This window comes from Branchiostoma lanceolatum, chromosome 7 (genome assembly GCF_035083965.1).
Source record: "Branchiostoma lanceolatum isolate klBraLanc5 chromosome 7, klBraLanc5.hap2, whole genome shotgun sequence".
In the NCBI taxonomy this organism is placed as follows: Eukaryota; Metazoa; Chordata; class Leptocardii; order Amphioxiformes; family Branchiostomatidae; genus Branchiostoma; species Branchiostoma lanceolatum.
This window is the reverse complement of record NC_089728.1, coordinates 6,978,612-6,997,876: the sequence shown is the minus strand read 5'-3', so window position 1 is coordinate 6,997,876 and position 19,265 is coordinate 6,978,612. Positions and strand designations below refer to the sequence as shown.

Here is a 19,265-nt window from a genome sequence, read left to right as displayed (position 1 = left end):
GGGAGGACGCTGTCACCATTATATATGTACCTATATACATATCTATGGTGCATATTCTCTGTTCCATCTTCCCTGCATGTAAAATGGTAACAATGACATTCTCACACATTCATGCGATTCGTATGCATAAAATATTTTCAATTTCTTTTAACTTTATTAACTTTCTGGGTTACTCAGTCTGTTAAAATGTTCACACATACGAAAATTGAAAAACTTCACAGGGAAGAAGAAACAGTAGCATTGATATAAAGCCTTCTGAACGTTGTGAAAATTTATGACTACTGTGTGAACGGTGCACGCACCAGTTCTTCCGTGACAGGGGTCTGTGGTAGTGTGCGCCAAAAAAGGGACGAAAGGTAAAATTACAGAGGTTGAAAAAAACGAAATTCAGGTTTTCTTGTAGCTAGAGGGATATCCTTCATTCCATTCACAGTTGTTTGGTCTCAGAAGTATTTCCTGGAAGAGACAGTCGCTAGACTTGAGGGTGTGCAAACTCGAATTGAGACCAAAAATAAACTAGAGGGTGCCCCCTGAAAATATTGATAAAAAATTGACTAAAAATATGGTAGATGCTCATATGGATGGGAACAACTGCAGCGGCTTGTTCTTGATCTGTGCAATTTGGGAAAAGTAAAAAAAAATAAGGTATGATTACATAATTATGCAGATTACTGCAACAGATATATTAGAAGGACATACATTTTTGTAAAAACAAATCATCAGTTACGATGTAATCGTAATACCAAGATGACATCTTTTCATCCTAAAACAGTAAAAGATTGATGGTATGTGTATACATGCGTATTACATATTGACGGTATTGTCCGAACTTCTCATTTAAAAGCTAATTACTGAAAAGGTGATTAATTAGAAGCCATGACAACCAGATAGTATCGAGGCAATGGGGTCACAACTGAAGGATATGTGGGCCAGATATATCCAGTGGGCTTTCCACACATTCTATAACGGACCTGCAACTTTTGAGCTTAATACTACATGTAGTATCACACAAACAGCAAAGAGGGTCTGCATGGGGGGGTCCCGTCAACACTTTACGCTGAATTCAGAAGAACCCCCTACATATTCTGACATAGAAGCTGGTGTGTTACGCCGAATGGCGTTTATACCAGATATAAAGATACAGATATTACGCTAAAATCAAGGAAGGCGATTACGCAAAATTTGGTCGCCTCGCTACGAATTACGTTACTAAGACGGCTTTCCCTACGAAATGCGGGAAATAAAAATAGGCTGCCTACGCCTGACGGAAAAGAACTTGCAGTCCCTCAGCAAGAATTCATACCAATTTTATTTCTTGGTTCTTGGATTACCCCCCGAAATAATGGAGCAGGGAAAATAAAAATAAGAAATTGGCATCCAGTGATAGACCCAAATGCCAAAACAGGAGTCACCAAGTCAACATATACCAGACTGGTTATAATGTTTCAAACAATGAATTGTAGTAAATTCTGCTCTTCGTGCCTGTTTCTCTTTCAATGGGACTTACTGCCTATACTGTGTCTTGAAATATTTATACTGTGTCTTGAAATATTTGTATTCTTATAACTTTGCAGTTTGTTTTATGTTTGTGGTTTTTGTAGTGACCTGTAACTGTTAAGTCATCACACCCACAAATATTTACTATATGTCTACTCTTGCAGCAAAATTAAAATGCAGTGAACTTGAATGAATGTAGCATACATATTTCTCTTGCAACAATACTTCATGTACAATGTTGTTATTCTTGAAATGCAGCATTCACAAAACAAGTGAATAAAACTTAATACAAGAATGACACTTATTACTGTATTTTCAAACCCCAAGAAATTATTTCCATGTTCCAAAACATTTAGGTACACAGAAAACACAAGGTGAAAATGTCATCAAAATCTGCCAACAGAATTTTGAGCTTTGAAATTCTACTGCTAACTTTAAAATTCAAAACAAATGATACAAAAATGTTTTACAATATTTTTTGACATTTAAATGTCAAGAATATGCTGCATGCTAGTGTACAATAGTACAAAATGTTAACATACAAATATCTATAGGACTACTGCACCAACAGTCGTAAATAAGTTACACAGCTCCAATTTTGAGCACACAAAAGTGCACACTAGTAATAGTATGCACCCAGTATTTCCTGCCCCATGTAGTGTTTTAGAGTTTGCGGTTTATGTGGTTTTGCGGTCATCACACCACAAACAAATATGGTCTGCTTTCCATTGTGGGAATATTATTGTCTCAACCGCAAACTGAAACCGCAAACTCTTGATTTTCAGCTTACCACAAAAGTCAAGCGCTGCAAGTGCGACCTTAAATGAATTTAGAGTAGTTGTGGATTGAAGTGCAACCTTAAATGAATTTACAGTAGTTGTGGATCCAAAATTAGTGAAGAACATACACAAGTCCCCCAAAAACCTGATTATCCCAAAGTTATGTCTAGTTGCCGGGGCCGACCAGTTAACCAGTTAGTCATGTTCATTGTCACAGACGAAATTTTTCATGCGCGGCAGACGCCCACATCCAACCTTTCGCAGCACTCTCTTTCCTGGCCCAATTAGACCCCACTTTGCAACACAACCACATGCACCTTTCTGGAACATTCTAAAAATGTCAGCTCTCAGCTGAGTTCTTCAGTCTAGACGGAAGGGCAGGATCAATATTAATAATATGCTTTGTTGGGGAGAGAGTCCGAGAGGGAGGGGGGGAGAGAAAAAAATGAGGAAAGACAGCGGATGCTGTCTGAAAGGTCTGACCGTTTCCAATTTCTATCCAGTTGCTTGAGTAACTTACCTTTTGTATCTTAATTACCTGGATGTATAATCTTCATGTCGTAAGAAAACAAATTGATTGGGAGTTAAAGTCTTGATACCACCTCATGCATGACAACATGCGGGTCCACCTGACCTCTTGCAGTCTACATGATTATGCATACGGAATTATTCGTGGAGTTGAAGCTACCACACGAGCTATGTCCACTGTACTTGCTCCTTTCCAAATTTCATCCAGTTACTTGAATAACTGTTTCCTTTCGTATCTTATTACCTCGATGTCTAACCTTCACGGACGTAAAAAAAATAAAGGATCGGGAGTTGGAGTCTCTTGCAGTCTACATTATGCATACGGAATGAATTCGTTCTACAAAGTTGAAGCCACCGAATGAGCTATGCCGACAAAACTTGCTCTTACTCTTGGCTATGGCTTATTGTAATGTTCCTCCCAGGCACAATTAATTGTCTGAAAGTGCGTAGATGCCTGGCCAATAAGGTGAACAGCAGCAGGCTAGTCAAACAAGAGCTCATGGTGAATACTGAGTGCAGTCTGGGCCTTTCACACCAGGTCCTTAAAAGACTCAAGGGCAACCCAGGCCGCCAGCACCGCAAAAATATGATTATTTATGGCAATCATCAGGTTGGCATGACATAGGTTATCTACATATCCCTCAAGACCTGATAAATAACATATAAGGTATATATAATTGTTGCAATATGAAATACCATACTATAGAATAGTATAGTATAAACTAGAAGTCAATGGTTCAAAAGGGTATGATGAAACATCTATCCACAAAAGGTAGTCTTTTTAGTATATTAACCTTCAGACTGCTAAGGTAGCTGTTTGGCACAAGATCTGCATTGGTTATGGGGTTAGGTAACAGGGAGAAGGTTAATAAATCTAAGTAGCACAGGTACTTTATTTGAGGCATAAACAATTTATCCTAAGGCTGCTTAATCACTATCACCCGTATCCTAAATTGCTTTACCTTGACTAGTGTCTGGTCTGGTAATCAGTTATTTTTAGATGTTTTGAACAAAACATTATAAGACACATCTGTGAATAATTTCCTCAAGTTGGTGAAGGACTGAATAGCAAAGTTCTTTATTCACAACCACGTATTTAACAAGCGCCGTGTTAAATACGTAAATAACAAGGCTCTTGTTAAATATGTGGTTGTGAATAAAGAACTTTGCTATTCAATCAAAAAAAAAAAAGCAAATGGTATTGATCTCAAATATCGTCAATATCTGCTCAGTACATTTCATATGCTCCCAGTCCCTGCAACAGCTCTGAAAGGACCACTAGATTTTCAAACACTGCTCCGGAATTCTGTGTCTATGTTAGAAAAAAAAGGAAAGAGAAGGATATTGTTGAAATGTCAGTTGAGAATGCGAGAGCCATCCTCAGTCATTACGGCCTCTAGATAAGGACTGGCTAATGGAGGAGCCTGTCTATATGCAGCTATGACCCAGATTCGAAGCACCAGATATTCCGTTCATCTAAACCCTCCCTCAGCACACTGCACTCCCACACCACATCCCCGCTTTTCCAGACATTAAAAAAAAAAAATGTCCTGCGAATTTTCGCCAATAAATGCGATCGAAGCGAAATCGTGCGTCTGACGGGCATGTTTGCTCGGACAAAGGGCTGGGAAGCTGGTGAGGCTGGAGCCTGTTTTGACAGACTGAACGTCACATGATCCCCATAAAAATCCAAATGTCATGACCAGGACCCTATGGTTTCCCGTGCCTAGAAGCGTTCCAGGGCTTTGTTGTCTGGTGGTAAACAACCATATTTTTGGAGCGCTGCACGGAATTATGCTGACCGAAAGACGCAAACGATGACACGATCTCGACCAAAACCTCTCGGATAAAATGTTTTGGGGTACGGGAGTTGATGTAAACATATGTGAGCCCTCCTCACGCCTGTCTTTTGCTCTTGTACACACCTACCCTTCCTGCCCCAATACCTCACTCCCCTGCCAAGAAAAACAAGTACCACCTGGTAGAAAATCCTAGGAACTGTACTTCGACTGTATAAACCCCTGACAATATCTGACAATGCCTCGCAGCAACACTTAAGCGTGCCAGGGAGTGAGTGATGTTGGAGAGAGGCATTGCTGTCAGCCTGCCACGGCTCCTCAAGCCCATCCCCTTCTGCCTAGTCAGCCACATATATCCACTCAAGGAAAAATCAACTGACCTAGAAAATAATCTTCTCTCTCCCTTTCTCACACGTCCACAGCACACCCCATACACGAGTGTAAAACCCGCAGGACTGGTGAAATTCTCCGTCTACAGGCTGTGGGGTGGCGATGGTTGGGCTGCGGAAGGTTTTTTTGGAGTGAATGCTTGAGGAAAACCGCACTGTCTGGAGCCCCCGAGTGCACGGTGTCTAGTTTCCAGGCGCGGCAATAATGGTTGTCTAGACAGGCGAGCCTCCAGCGCAATCTAACCGCAGAATATCGCCCAGAAATGACGCAGCAGCGCGGCGAGCAAACCCAAACGTTACTTCTGAACAAAATACAGACATGTCAAAAATGCAGGGGTTGGAGAAGGAGGGGAAAACAGGGCAGAACTCTGACCTATATGTAGGGTCGGCCCACCATTTCATGACAGCCCCGTCTGTATGTATTGTGTATGTGACCCAAGGGGTCAGGTCCAAACGGGCGCTGTGCCAACGTGAAAAATTCCCCGAAAAATTCTCAAAATTAGAGGACCGTACGCCGTGCGCTTCGACTCCAAATCAACTTATTTATACATTATTAATCATAAATTAATTAATGCAAGTGTCAAATTAGCTCCAACGACCTGTATATAACCACAATAAACTCGAACGGTGGCTCCCGACGGAGAACGCACGCCCTGAGGACCGTGAGGGAGGTGCCATTCGGTCAGATTAGAGGAAATGTGCTTACCTTCGGCTAGCAGGACATCTTGCAGCAGGAAAACTGGAGAAAAGAAGAGAAAAAGGTGGTGTAAGTGCATGGTCCGAGCAACCGGAAACCAAATGAGGACCCAACCGGAAGTGCCAACCCCACCACATTGCTACACATCCTCACCTAACAGCATTAGCAGCACGGGCATCTTCCGCCGAAAAACCGCCGAAACACGCCCCAATCTAGCATAGGAACACTCCAGACGGGGCCACACGGTCTTCTTGTGTGCACAAAATTGCAAAAGAATAAAAATTTATGACACTTGGCCCGCCATGTTGGTCGGGACTGCGCATGATGAATTTCAAAATAATGGTTCGTGCGCCAGTGGAGGCTCTTATCAGGGGGTGCGTCGCGCTACTGGACTCCCCGAATTTTCATATTCCCATAAAAAATCCGTCACATTTTTCCAACATTTTACACAGATAAAAATTTGATTTCTATTTCTGCACAGATTTTGACAGGGTACACCGAATTCTGTCCGCACTGAAACGATATTTGATGAATAATAACGTGACCGTTTTTTCCACAAACCGCCTCAAGGCCCCGGAAGTTCGTGCAAAGAGCGAGAGAACCCGAACATCACCGAACGACAATTTTAACCAGTTAACACCTAAAAACCCCGGCCCAAATTTAAAATTCTGCACACACAGGTCCCATCATGTGGATTAATCCTCTCAAATGGCAGCTCACTGAGCTGTGTAGGTTTGAATTTTTTGGTCAGATATTTGGGGTTTGTGTTGGTCAGACGACCCGAGGGTTGATTGACGACCGGTCGGATTGAATTACAGGTCGCGTCCGGTTGCCATAGCGGCGGCCGCCCGACACTCCGCAAACTCCAGCCGCCTGAGAAATCCCAGGGCGAGATATTTACACCAGAGATCCTTCCAGGGAAGGTTCAAGCCTCCTCGGACTCGTCAGCGGACGTGAGAAGGGATGGCCACGGCGGCAGCGGTGAAGGGTGGCGTGGCGCCGAGCAACAGGGCCGCCGCCTGCAATATTTGGGCGCTCGATCAGATATGGTGGGTAGTTTTTCTGGCGCGGACCCAGCCACACATGTCCCCTGCAAAGGTCGTCTGAAACGGCTCTGATGTCTGCCAATATTCCTCCACATTACTCTACAATCCTGACAACGCCACTACTTCGTGGCATCTAAAATTTATTTCTAGTACAAACTTCACTAAGAAATCTCAGCGTTTTAATTCAGAGGCTTATGATGTGTATGTATCAATTTTGACACAATACATAATGTAAACATGGCCATTCATGACTTTCTTTCTTTTTTTTCATCAGGAAAGCACGCATAGCCCAAGAACACAGGGCGTACAAGAAATGGCCGATGGACTGGGGCTTCATGGCTACGGATTATAAGGATGTAAGTTTGTCCGTTTGTTTTTGACACACTTGTTTATAAATCGTTGTGGGGGGGGGGGGGGCAGAAATGACCCCAAGCTGTTGCTTAGCAACACCCAGCTACATTTAGTTTATGTATAGTGAGTACGATATACATGTACTAATAATCATAAAAATTCTGACTAATAACGTAAAAATGTATTTTGGTATACAACTCAAAGTAAGTCAGAACTGGCTGGACTTTCTTTAAATCATAAAATGTCAAAATCCAAATCAAGGAGCAAGCAAATACAATCAATTAGTTTATTTACTTCCTATTGATCACAAAAGAAGGGAAATGGCTTGTTCTAGTTATGAAGTCAAGATGATGTGAGTATATCGGCCCATTGATGTAGGCTTTGTTGTTGTAATGCTTGACAAATACTTCACGTTGGTGGTTGTATACAAAGTCGCTCGCTAGCAACGGACCACAGCGGGACTGTTTACAAAGCTTGTTTGTTGTTGTTGTTGTGTCTTGTTTGAGTAACGCTACATTTGTTTGGAAGATCTGTATCAGGATCATTGATCTAGATTACGGATGTTTAAGATTCTTTCTTCCATAGAGAAGTATAGTTAGACTTTGATAGGCTTTAACTTAAGATGTGTTTGGGACATTTGCATGTGTATTGGAAACCAGATGAATTGTGTGTATTGGCAGCTCATATAATGTCCTTGATAGCTCTTGCAATTGGCTCCAAGTCCAACGCTTTATTTGCCTGGGAGTGAGTATGGGACCCCTAAACTCAAACAAATTGTAAGATTCCATTGGGACAAGCATACCACATTGGAGCTGAATGTCATCCCACTAATCCCCTAGGAATTATCCACATTATCAGACTCTTTCACAGAAAGGCTCGAATAACAATCATGCAATTATCACAAGCAGGTTTTACCACCTGTATAGTGTGGGGTGAATTTGCATATGTATTGGAAGCCAGACAAGGCATGTTACATCATGTGTATTAATTAGTAAGGATGCCAGACTGTATAATACTAGTATCTTGCATATCTTCTTCAGGTTACGTGCCCAACCTCAATAGGTTGACAGTTGAGGGCTCTGGCACAGTGGGGGGAGGGGTTATCTCCAAGCAGATCTCCATGGTGCTAAAATCCTACAAGCTAGCCAGAGAAGCTCCAGTCAGCCAGGGAAGTTGTCAAAGAACTCCTTCTGCCAGTTGGATACGGCCTTTGCAACCTTTTGGGTCTGCTTGGAGACTAGGGGAGGGGTACTGTTGTTTGGAGGCGGGGGGGGGGGGTTGCTATTTCTCAGGGTCTAACTCAGGGGGGACTGTTGTAGAATTTCCTTGGGGGCAGGTTGGCCCTAGAGCCGAGGAGTTGGACTATGTAGGCCCTGGGAACAGTCTGGCATTCAGGCTATACTGCTATTTTCCCAACAGATATGCCAGGCCAGTCAAAAAAACATTACACTCTTCTATCCCAACATCTGCTTGGAGTTGGAGATCATGCCTACCTACTAAAAAGTTTTGTCTCGCCAGTACTCTACTCTACTTTACTCTACTCTGCTCTAATACTAGTAAATAGCTACTGTTTCAGCATCTTCTAAAATGATTCTTCCATTATCATCATAACCAGTAATTCTTGGTTATTCTCATTCAAATCTGTCCCAAAACTAAGTTACTTTTTCAAGGTATCAATTATCAAAGATTGTAAACCTGAAATTCCTTCATACCTCAGATTGCTGTTCTCAGTTCTTCAACCAACAAAGTAACTGTCACAACCCTTAGCTTTTGGTCAGAGGTAAGACCACATGTACTGCACAGCCCAGGCCTGTTGACATCTAACCCCCATCATAATGAAAACCAGACCTGCGAAGTGAAAATGAAGCAGACAGTAGGACTGTACTACAAATACAAGTAGGGGTTCAGCAGAAATTATTGTTTTGAATTGCTGGTTGCTTTTGACAACACTTTTGTTTAACCAAGAGTTTATTGTACAGTAGACTGTTAAATTAAAGTAATGCCAGTGTATGTTATTGTTTATATCCTGTGTAATTATATTTGGATATTTTTTTCTGATTCCAAAACACCCCTTTCTGTAAAACCATGTGTTCACAGCCCTTCCTTTGCACAAATCTGGACTTCATTTTGAACCAGTTTGAAGAGCCAGTCACATCATTGAGAGGATTTGTCTATCATTTTATAGCTTGCTACATTTTGTTCTTCTCTCTACACTTTCTCCTGAGATACTCCTTTTGTACCAAATTCCTGTTGGTCATGGATTAGGCAACAGGGAGAAGTTTGATAATTCATTTACCCATTTGCCTGGTACCCCTGCCTATGGATCTTTGGATACAACAAGAAGATGGTGACTAGAAGTGTTTTGGGTTTCAGGGCTCGCAACATATTCATAATATGTTTATGTTTGTGTGTGAAAAGTTTTAGATCATTTTAGCCACAGTTGGTGTTGCTGTCTTTTGGCTATACCAATGTATTTCCTTGGTTCTAGGATGTAAAGTAATTATATATATTTAATAATATGTGTGTGTGTGTGTGTGTGTGTGTGTGTGTGTGTGTGTGTGTGTGTGTGTGTGTCTGTGTGTGTGTCTGTGTGTGTGTGTGTGTGTGTGTGTAACCAGGAAACAATTTGTATCTGATCTTTAGACTACATTACAGTAGATCTATCTGTACAGTACAACTGGAAAATGACCACCCTTTGGCGTAACAAACCAGCTTTGCAGGCATGCACTCGGTAACGACTGATTATGCTGCATCTTACAACCTGATGTACCTAGCTAGCATACCCGCATCATATTTACTCTCTCTTGCTTCCTATCTTTCTTTTACTCTTTGATAGCATCGTGGTTTAGCCTGGAGTCCAGCCTTCTTACCTTTAGTCTGCTACCCAAGCTCCGCTCCCCACGGACTAAAGCTAAGAAGGCTGGACTCCAGGCTATCGCGGTTAGAGCTTTAAAAAGCAACATACTGCAATCAAGCAATTTACAATGCTGTTACTAGCTGATGTTGTAAACATTGCCTTCGGTATGCTCGGTGCCTAAAGCCACTTGTCTAATTATAAAGTTTGTCTTTGACCTCCATATACATGACATCCAGTGGTATATACAGAGCTGATACGAAGCGCAGCTGTCTGATAAGGGAAAGTGCTCCAGGGCTATATATGATAACTGGTTGATCCTGAGAGCTTTGACTGAAGGTTGATTTTGGAACTTCAGAAGTTATGACCAATAGCAATGCCAAGGTCTATGGTGCAGGACATCTTTTATGTCAAGGTTGGATTGTACCTACTGTACACATGTGTTCTCTCTCAACACTTTTAACCTTTAGCACACTGAAGTTTGGCACCCAATTTCCTATTGGTTACAGAGTTAGGCAGCAGGGAGAAGGTTAAGTGCAACTGAAGAAGCACTAGATCATAAAAGTTCAATCTTAGCGCCATTCCAATGCTCAAAACCAAGTTTTGGGAGTCTTATTATAACTATAAGCAAAGTATATTGTATGCTTGAGATACAATTTGCACAGTCTCCAGTATTTATCATACTCACAGCCCGCCTACCCAAAATGCAATGCACCTGTTCAGTCGACCAATGAGAAATAATAATATCATGATAAAACATTATACAGTGATGGCTTTATACTTTAGTTCCAAAGATGAAATTATGAAAAGTTATAGCTGTTATAGCCATATAAAGTCAAAACTGCCCAAGAAGACCATTTGGGACCGATAAGATCTGGTCTATGAGGACAGGTGGTCACTGTATAGACAGGATTCTTAATTCTTTTGTCAATAGGAAAAATTATCTATGGGACCACCACGAAAAACTGGTCATATTGGCCAGGTGGTACTTATGTTAAGGTGGTCACTTGTACAGGTTTGTCTGTATATCAATGGCCAGGTGGTCCTTATGTAGAGATGGTCACTAGTAGTACAGGTTTGACTGTTTATCAATGACCAGGTAGTCCTTATCTAGAGGTGGTGTCTTGTAGAGGTGGTCTCATATATTTGCACAGGCCGACAGGGCCATCCAAGGAAAATAAAGGTTTCTACTCTACTCTAACTACTACCACTACAGGTTTGACTGTTTATCAATGACCAGGTGGTCCTTATATAGAGGTCACTTGTAAAGGTTTGTCTGTACATCATGTTTAACGCTTGGTAGAGCAAATTTGAATGTTAGAAATGAGAGAGATTTAAGTTGTTCAGACTCCCTACCACAAGGACTAGGCTGAAATGTGCGGTTGACCAGCAGATGACTGACATCCACACAGAGTCTTACGAGGACGTTGAAAGCCTGGCAGTGGCTGAGATTTAGCCGACAGGGAACAAGTAAACACGGAATGTCTCCTTTCTCAGTCTGTCTGTCATCTAGCCCTTCTTAGAGATGGGGCAGTGTGATGATGGTGACGGTTCCCTTTAGAGGTTACTGTGGTTCAAGTCCACCGTGCATTGCAGCTAAACCTTTACAGCAGGGCTAGAAATACTGCATGGGTGCATGACTTTTGTGCACCCAAAATTTGAAGTTTTGGCTGTGGGTGCGCCAGTGCACCTAGATATTTGTGTAAGGTTACGTTTGTAAAGGAACCATTGTACACTAGTATACAGCATATTCTTGACCAGAAAAGTTAACAGAACCTTTATTGTATTACAGTACTTTAAAATTGTGAAGTTAGCAAGTTTCAGTACTCTCCAAGCAGAGGAGAGTTTCGTCTGTTTTTTTATGTGTTTTTAGGCGTTTTTGTCGGGCTTTCTACTTTTTTTTTGTGGGTTGGCGAGACAAAAAAAAAAGACAAAGTAGAAAGCCCGACAAAAACCCCTAAAAACATGTCAAAAATCAGCCGAAACCCTCCTCTGCTTGGAGAATAAATTTCAGATCCAAGCACTGAAGAGAGGCAGCAAGGTTTGTCAGTAGCTTTTGCTGACATGTTTTGTACCCAACTTTTTCTCTATGCCCCTGAACTTTAGGCTAGGTGCGCCTGTGCACCTATTCCCTAAGGTGAATTTGGAGCCCTGTCTCCAAACTTCCCATTGTTGGGCTGCACGCTTGCTTTGACTCCCGTGTCCTGTTGTGTATTGTTACACATTCCTGCCCAGAAAACTGCAAGTTTTGTTGTGTCTGCGGGGATTACCGGGCCAACAGATTTATTGTATCAGCAGACACCGATGACTTGTTTAGCAGGTCGGTCAGTATTCGGTCCAGGTGGGGTATGTCTTATCTCAAATTGGCAAAGCTCTGCGTGGGTCCTTTACCTTTTCCCTCCTGGAACTTCTACAAAGGTCTCCGAGAAAATTTTCTCTCTCACCTTGTTACTATTTCCATAACATCGCTTTCCCGTTCTCTTTTGTATGGCCGTTTAAGTGCGGTATGCCTTGTTCTCGTTAACAACACGCGGGTGAAATGGTTGGGAAAAAAAAGTAATCGCATTTTGTTTCCGTCTTTTCACTGCATCGATTCAATTAGTGTCCATCTTCCACACAAGGCCCCATACATGGATCTGTTATGTCTGTGTTTCCAAAATAGCTGCGGTGCCAGAAATAGTTGTGGTTAGACTGAGCAGACGGCTGTGGGCTGTGGGGGGATTGTGTCAGTCCAACTTGTTAAACCCACAGACAGCCATTTCATATTACAGTCTGGATTCTCCATGTACCTGGACCGCTTCTTGTGGGTGCAGCTCTTGCCCTTGCTATGATATTTGGACTATGATATTTGGGTTATGCTTTTTGTATTACATGATGTATGCCAATGATGTATATAGTGGTGTCATGTGTAAGATATGATGTGTACAATGTGTTTTGTACTGTTTTGTGCATTTATATGCTAAGTTCATATATTGTAACAGTTGATGTCAAGTGAGTGAGTGTGATGTCAATGTTTAAATGTATGGGGAGGCAACTTGTAAAGGTGCTTAGGCACCTGTTTTGCCCTCCCTTTCACATTGTGAAGAACCCAAATAAAGAAATGAAAGCTGGTGCGCTGGGGAGCCTTCTCTGTAGATGTCTGAATGATTCTTTGGTAGGACAGCTAAAGAGAGAAAAGTAGTCACTGTATTTGCATATCAATTCATAGTCCGTGGTTAAAAACCTGCTGTTCAACAAAGCTTGCTCAGTGTCACTGACGAAAAGTAGTGGATGCTACTTGAAATGTCAGACTGTTTCCTAAATCATATCCAGTTGCTTGAGTAATTGCTATTTGGAGAAAGAAGTAGTGTTTGAATTATTGGGGAGTGTAATATAATTATACCAAATTCTGTAAAATTCATCATTTAGATTAATCAGTTTTGAATCTTGTTACTCTTTTACATGTTAGGAGAGTGATTTCAGTGCGAGCTGTAAGTCATCTCCCTTCAGAGAATGATGGCTTTAATTCAGTGTGTCCCGGACTGTCTCCAGGACCTGTTTCTCTGTCAAGGGAATTTGCTTCTTGGGACAGAAAAACAATTTCACTCCCTCATTCCAAAAAATCTGAACTTCGTGTCATGAAATAAATTAGCATGGATAATGCAAATTTGGAACTGATTTAGAAGCTGATTTGCATACTGGTAATTAATAATAATTGATAGGTTGTTATACTGTCAACTAAGAACACTCAGTGGGGATGAACATTGTTGGTCAAATTTTTAGAAATTGCATAATTTGGGAAAATGCCATGATTCCAGAAAATTAAACGATTGATATTCCATGTACTCCGGACAGCATTTTGCTTTGCGCAAAGGTATATGGTTAGATAGAATTCTATAAAGTTTAAGTAGGCCCTCATTTGAATGATTTGTGAGAAAATACTTGATTCAAATGGTAGTAATTCATTATTAAGACATTCATACAGTAGGTTACCTAAAAACTGGATGATAATATTGACTTGATACAAAATCATGACATATGAATGTTAGAATCCTTTGCATAAGTGTCTTGGATATATTTCTCTCAGGAGAGTTCTTATTCATATGCTAAATTGCAGTTCCTGTAATTATCAGTAGGTGGCTACACCCATGTGAGTACCATCCATATATGAGTATGATTAGTTTAGATGGATTCTACTTGTTATCTTCGCCAAGAAGGTTATGGTTTAGGTAGTGTTTGTAAGCATGCATGTATGTATGTTTTTTTTTAGCTGCATAACTCAAGAAGCTATGGATCGATGATCATTTGGTGTTTGGTTAGGTCTTGCCTTATCAGAGAAATAGTTAGATTTTGGCCCCCTGGTGGCTTTCCTTGATACTGCAGCATAATCTCCGTTTTCTCTATCTTATATTCTCAACATGCCATGATTTTTGGGTAGTAGGTAGCTCTTGTTCTCAGGAAGAAGTGACACCATTCTGGGCCCTCTATCACCTTTCTTTGGAACTGCAGCTGTAGACTTGAAAACAGGATGAGTCAAGAAGGGATGAATGAATGAATGTCCATAATTTTTAATTGCTTACAAAAAGATAGGAAGCCAGTTTCCTTGAACATAAGCATGAAGCTAATATCTGATCTGGGCCAAAAACACAGTTCAGGTCTTGTAGTTTGACTTTCAAGATCTTTGTGCACCTGGTCCATTGTGTTGTATTGAGGTCAACAGAGGGGTCATTAATCATAGGCTTGGATGAACAACCATTATAACTGTCTTCAAGCTAAGCTTTGTCTCCACAAAGCAGCTTCTTTTACAATTGTTACTGCTCAGCATTGAACATTGAACAGCAATGTTCTTATCAGTTAAATGCACTCTATGAAGAGCCTTACCATGCCAAAAAATTAAAGGCATTGTCACAAAACTCACGTTCAAATGTGTCAAGGGGGCTACCCACCCGATCCTTGGAAACGAAAAGAAGTAATTCAATTGTCTGACCTATGGATTAAGGGACTTCTTGTGTATGTGACTGAAATGTAAGATACGGCAGGAGTGCTGAAATCATATCTTCACTCGCAAAGTGTGAAGTGCCCTGAAAACCCATCTCACAAACCATCCTTGCCCCTGTCAGTGGTAGTCTCATATGTTAACTAATAGTTCTTTTCTTAATTTACACCATTGATAATTTGATAAGTCTTATCTATCCTTATCATATATTATATATTACGTTGCTAGATCATTTATCGATTTTGATTATTTGTGATTAGTATCATTAGTATATAGAGGAGGAGGGCCTAGTATTTAGCTATTTGCACTTCTTCCCTCCTCCTACACCTGTGTTTTTTAAATCTATTGTATCATATTATGTAGTAGGTACTTTCTTGCCCGCACATAAAACAAACAAACAAACAAAGTATCAACTCCAGGTCAACCACTGATTGAATGTCATAGATCTATTGTCTTGTGAGTGAATGTACCGTAACAGATATGTGACATTTTGCAAACCAAAATTGTATCTTCACTTGCAAATTAAGTACACCTAGCACTGATATCTTTAAAAAAAATATAGTTGTCTGACTAATCTATAAAAGGATCATGTGTGCGTGATAGAAATGTAAGATTTTGGGCACCAAAATCATATCTTCACTTGCAAATTAAACAGTGTCAGCCTGGCACCTAGCACTGATGTCAATCTTCTCCAGTCAACCACTCATTCCTTCCTTGAATAAAAAATTCAACTTATTTTGTCTGACTAATCTATTAAAGGATGTGTGTGGGGGGGGGGGGGACAGAAATGTATGATTTGGTGACCAAAATTAAATCTTCACTTGCAAGTCACGTACACCTAGTACTGATGTTTATCTATACCAAGTCACCCTCTCACTCCATTTTTGAGCGATAGTCTGACTTATATCTATTAAAGAATAGTGCCTGAATGTGATAGAAATCTTCCATTCGTAATCATTGTGCCAAAATTCTATCTTCACTGCTAAACTAAGTACACCTACCACTGATATCTATTTTCTCCAAGTCAAACTTTCCCTCCTGTCAAGTGAAAAATAGGACTTACAAATTTAATCATCTGACTTATCTATTAAAAGGTTTGTGTGTGTGTGTGTGACAGAAATGTAAGATTCAGCGCGCCAAAATTGTTTCTTGACTTTGCTTCTGAAAAACGCCAGCCGATAACGTTAGGTATCCACCAATTCCCAAGAAAGGCGGCTGCGTTTTAGGAGACAAGCCAACTCTGGGAACTGGAGACACATTGAGCATAACAAACAGCGTGGTTCCTAATGTCTCCAGTCAACTCAGCATGGGGAAATTATCCTCTGATCAGTATTCCGATCGCTCCTAACGTTCTTGACATTGGTGGTAATGAGAAAACACTTTCTTGGATGACTTTCAGACACATCTAGTTATTTTGATGAGAAATTAGTGTCGGGCCAATGTATCTTGATTCTATGGATGGCATCTGTAATTGCATTAGATTTCAAAGCTACAAATAAACTTGAACAATCATATAGGAAGTAAGGAGGTACCTTTCATCATGCGCATCTAGTTATTCTGATGTGATTTTAGTGTTGGAGACGGTTGGACCAATATGCTTGTGTGTATCTTGATTCTATGGATGTCATTGGTAATTCCACTAATGTCAAAGCTATGATAAACAATAGAGAATATTACTTAGGAACTCGGGAGTTATTTTTCTTCAGTTAGCATCGCAGGAACAATTTGAAAGATTAACTCAATTGAAAATTCAAATATCAGATTTGGACATAGAAATTGCTGTTGTTACAATTCTTTTGTTTGCCTTTCTCTCCCGAAGTCAGGCTGGTACCATGGGTGATTTTACGCAGTGTCTGTGTGGTGTCATGGTCTGCGGCAGCGGCCCTATGTATGAGGGAGCTTATGGTGTCAGACCTCTGCACGTAAAAGAACCCAACACACTTATGGAGAAGAGTAGGGGTGACCCGGTGTGCTTGGCTTAGCCGTAGCAAAGCCGCATTGCACTCAACTAGCTAACGAAAAAGTGTCATGCTTCGTCCTAAGTCTGAAGTCGCCACTTGTACTTACTTTTATACTTCATCTGTGCTTTTCAGCTGGTGAAGGATGAGATTCGGCCCCTGGACCGCCCGAAGCTGGAGATGCCGGAGACGTTACGCCTGCCCCCTATCACTCCCATTGAGAAGTACATCAAGGTGGACAAGTCGCCGCCGCTCCCTCGGTCGTCGGCCGGCTACATCGGCTGGCGGTCGGGCGACAAACTGTACAACCTCGAGAGGTACGGTGGCTACGCGCGTGGGAAGGGAGGACTGATCCGCCAGCTGAAGTGGCCAGATGAAGGGGTGGACTAACGACCAACCCTGGACAGTCCATTCCTGGGAGGTTCTTCAGAATCTTGCTATATGTACGAGCCACAAACAGAGAGTGAGGACGTCATCAGGAAAGATACAGTGAAAATAGACTGAAAAGGGAAGGATTGGTGATTCATCTGGGCATATTATCTATAAGCTTACGTTTATGGAGGTTAGACATCCAGGATGGAATAAAGACATTTTAATCAGATCTAAACCACTGGACAATTGAAGAGAATATTGTTCCAACATGTCCTACATTTGTCCAGTGGTTTAGATTTAATGAAAATGTCCTTATTTAGAAACTAAGTCTTGTTTCTTGTGATTTTGGCGGAGGAAACAAGCTAGCTGAGGATCCTATGATCATATTCAAATTTCAATTGTGGGAAAAAGATAAAACTGCGTAAACAAATCTGTGCTTGACACTGGAGTGTAGACCGACAGCATGCGTTATTCTAAGGTTCCTTAGGTAGATTTTCCTCACTGTATAGTAGAATGCCTTAGTGGTGATAACGTGTGACAATACATATATTTTTCTTAGTCCATCTCAGTTATAGTTTTATATTATTATGATAATATTAGGTGCATACTCCGTTCTGTATGATACAAACGCATAAAGATATGAGGTTCTGTATCTAGTATTTACCTCCCGGATTATAACATCCATTTTGCGACTACCTACGCCATCTCCTACATAATGGTTTAAGCCACACTTTTGATATGTTGAAGAACTTTCCAAGATTCATTTTGGCAAGAGTTTCACATCTGTGCTGCTACTATAGCTGTTTATCTCAGCGTTGAATTCTATTTTGTATATCTATGATCATATTCAAATTTCGTGAAGAAAAGAGTGTGGAATTATTGTATCATGTATTAAAACTATTCTTGATCACTATTGTAATGTGACTGTGTAATATAGAATACATTTGTAGTACACAATTTAGGAAAGAAATGACTATTCATTTTACATGGCAAGCCACAGAAGACTTCTGAATTAATATCTGAAGTTGAAAAATAGACAAAAGTGTGTTGTCGTTTTTTGATTTAGCATAATATAAGTAGCATGTGATGGTTGAGCAGCAGAAACAATTTTCCTAGGCCTACATGTAAGTGCACTAATTTTTCCATGATCAGACACAGTGACTGCTGATGCCTTCTAAAATCCAGTTGCCACTCTATTGAGATTTCACCAAGTGACCTTGACACCATTGTAAGTTACAGCCCTTGTGTCCACCGTATAATACATGTTTTGTCTAGCACTGAAATTGTGCTCTAAACATGCTGCTATTCGACCTTGATCAGGAGCTGAACTTTTGTCTGTATGTGCCTTGCACATGAACATGTATGATGTAGGTGTTTCTATCTTGTACATAGGGAGGGGAAGCCATTGTAGCTCCAGATTGGTAATACAAATATCATTTTCAAACAAGTTAGGTCAATGTTGTTTGTCATCTATAGTACTTTGATCAAGGCAATGAGATATTCAATACAAAAGTTGCTCAAGCAACTGGATAAGTTTTGTTAACTGTTAGCCTTTTCAGTGACTGGCAAAATGTATGTCCATTAATATTTACAAAACGTATCCAGTTGCATTAGTAACTTTTGTACTGAGCATCTTTATTACAGTCTTAGTACTACCACTACAAAATATGTTTCACAGTGAAGAAGACATTTTAGTCATACTCATAGGGATATATCCTGATCCGGTATCATCATAGTGGTACTGATGTGCATTGTTAATCAAGTCGGTAGTTGTGATGTTCTGAATGTGAGATTCTGTAAGCACAATACTAGTCTAGCTTGTAGACACTAGTAACAATTGCTGCCACACCAGTGACTTCTACAATGCCACGACCACCCTTCTGTCTTTGTGTATTGTAAAGTAATAAATATCATTATATTGAATCTAACTTGTTGTGTTTTGTGTTTCTCGCCGAAGGTGTAAGAATAATTATGGGGTTGTCTCTACCAGATTATGTGGGCTGCTGAATAAAGGGTCAAT

At 40.7% G+C, this 19,265-nt stretch overlaps 2 protein-coding genes across 3 annotated transcripts in view; one reads left to right on the top strand and one right to left on the bottom strand.

Annotated features, from left to right (window-relative positions):
- LOC136438923 (low-density lipoprotein receptor class A domain-containing protein 4-like) overlaps positions 1-6,056 on the bottom strand; it is an 80,941-nt gene extending 74,885 nt beyond the window's left edge. Inside the window, exons 1-2 of one of the 2 annotated variants that reach the window (XM_066433957.1) lie at positions 5,843-6,056; positions 5,699-5,731 (exon numbers count right to left, since the gene is read on the bottom strand). In XM_066433957.1, the coding sequence (XP_066290054.1) occupies positions 5,699-5,731; positions 5,843-5,867 (58 nt within the window). In that variant the 5' untranslated portion in view covers positions 5,868-6,056. The remainder of the gene's footprint in view (positions 1-5,698; positions 5,732-5,842) is intronic. The other variant, XM_066433956.1, reaches the window with a different exon arrangement.
- Positions 6,057-6,265: 209 nt separating this feature from the next.
- On the top strand, positions 6,266-19,168 carry LOC136438924 (ciliary microtubule inner protein 1-like). Its single transcript, XM_066433958.1, has 3 exons — positions 6,266-6,738; positions 7,010-7,091; positions 17,009-19,168. Exons 1-3 carry the CDS (start codon positions 6,653-6,655, stop codon positions 17,261-17,263), a joined length of 423 nt encoding a protein of 140 aa, XP_066290055.1. The 5' UTR covers positions 6,266-6,652; the 3' UTR covers positions 17,264-19,168.
- The last annotated feature ends 97 nt before the right edge of the window (positions 19,169-19,265 follow it).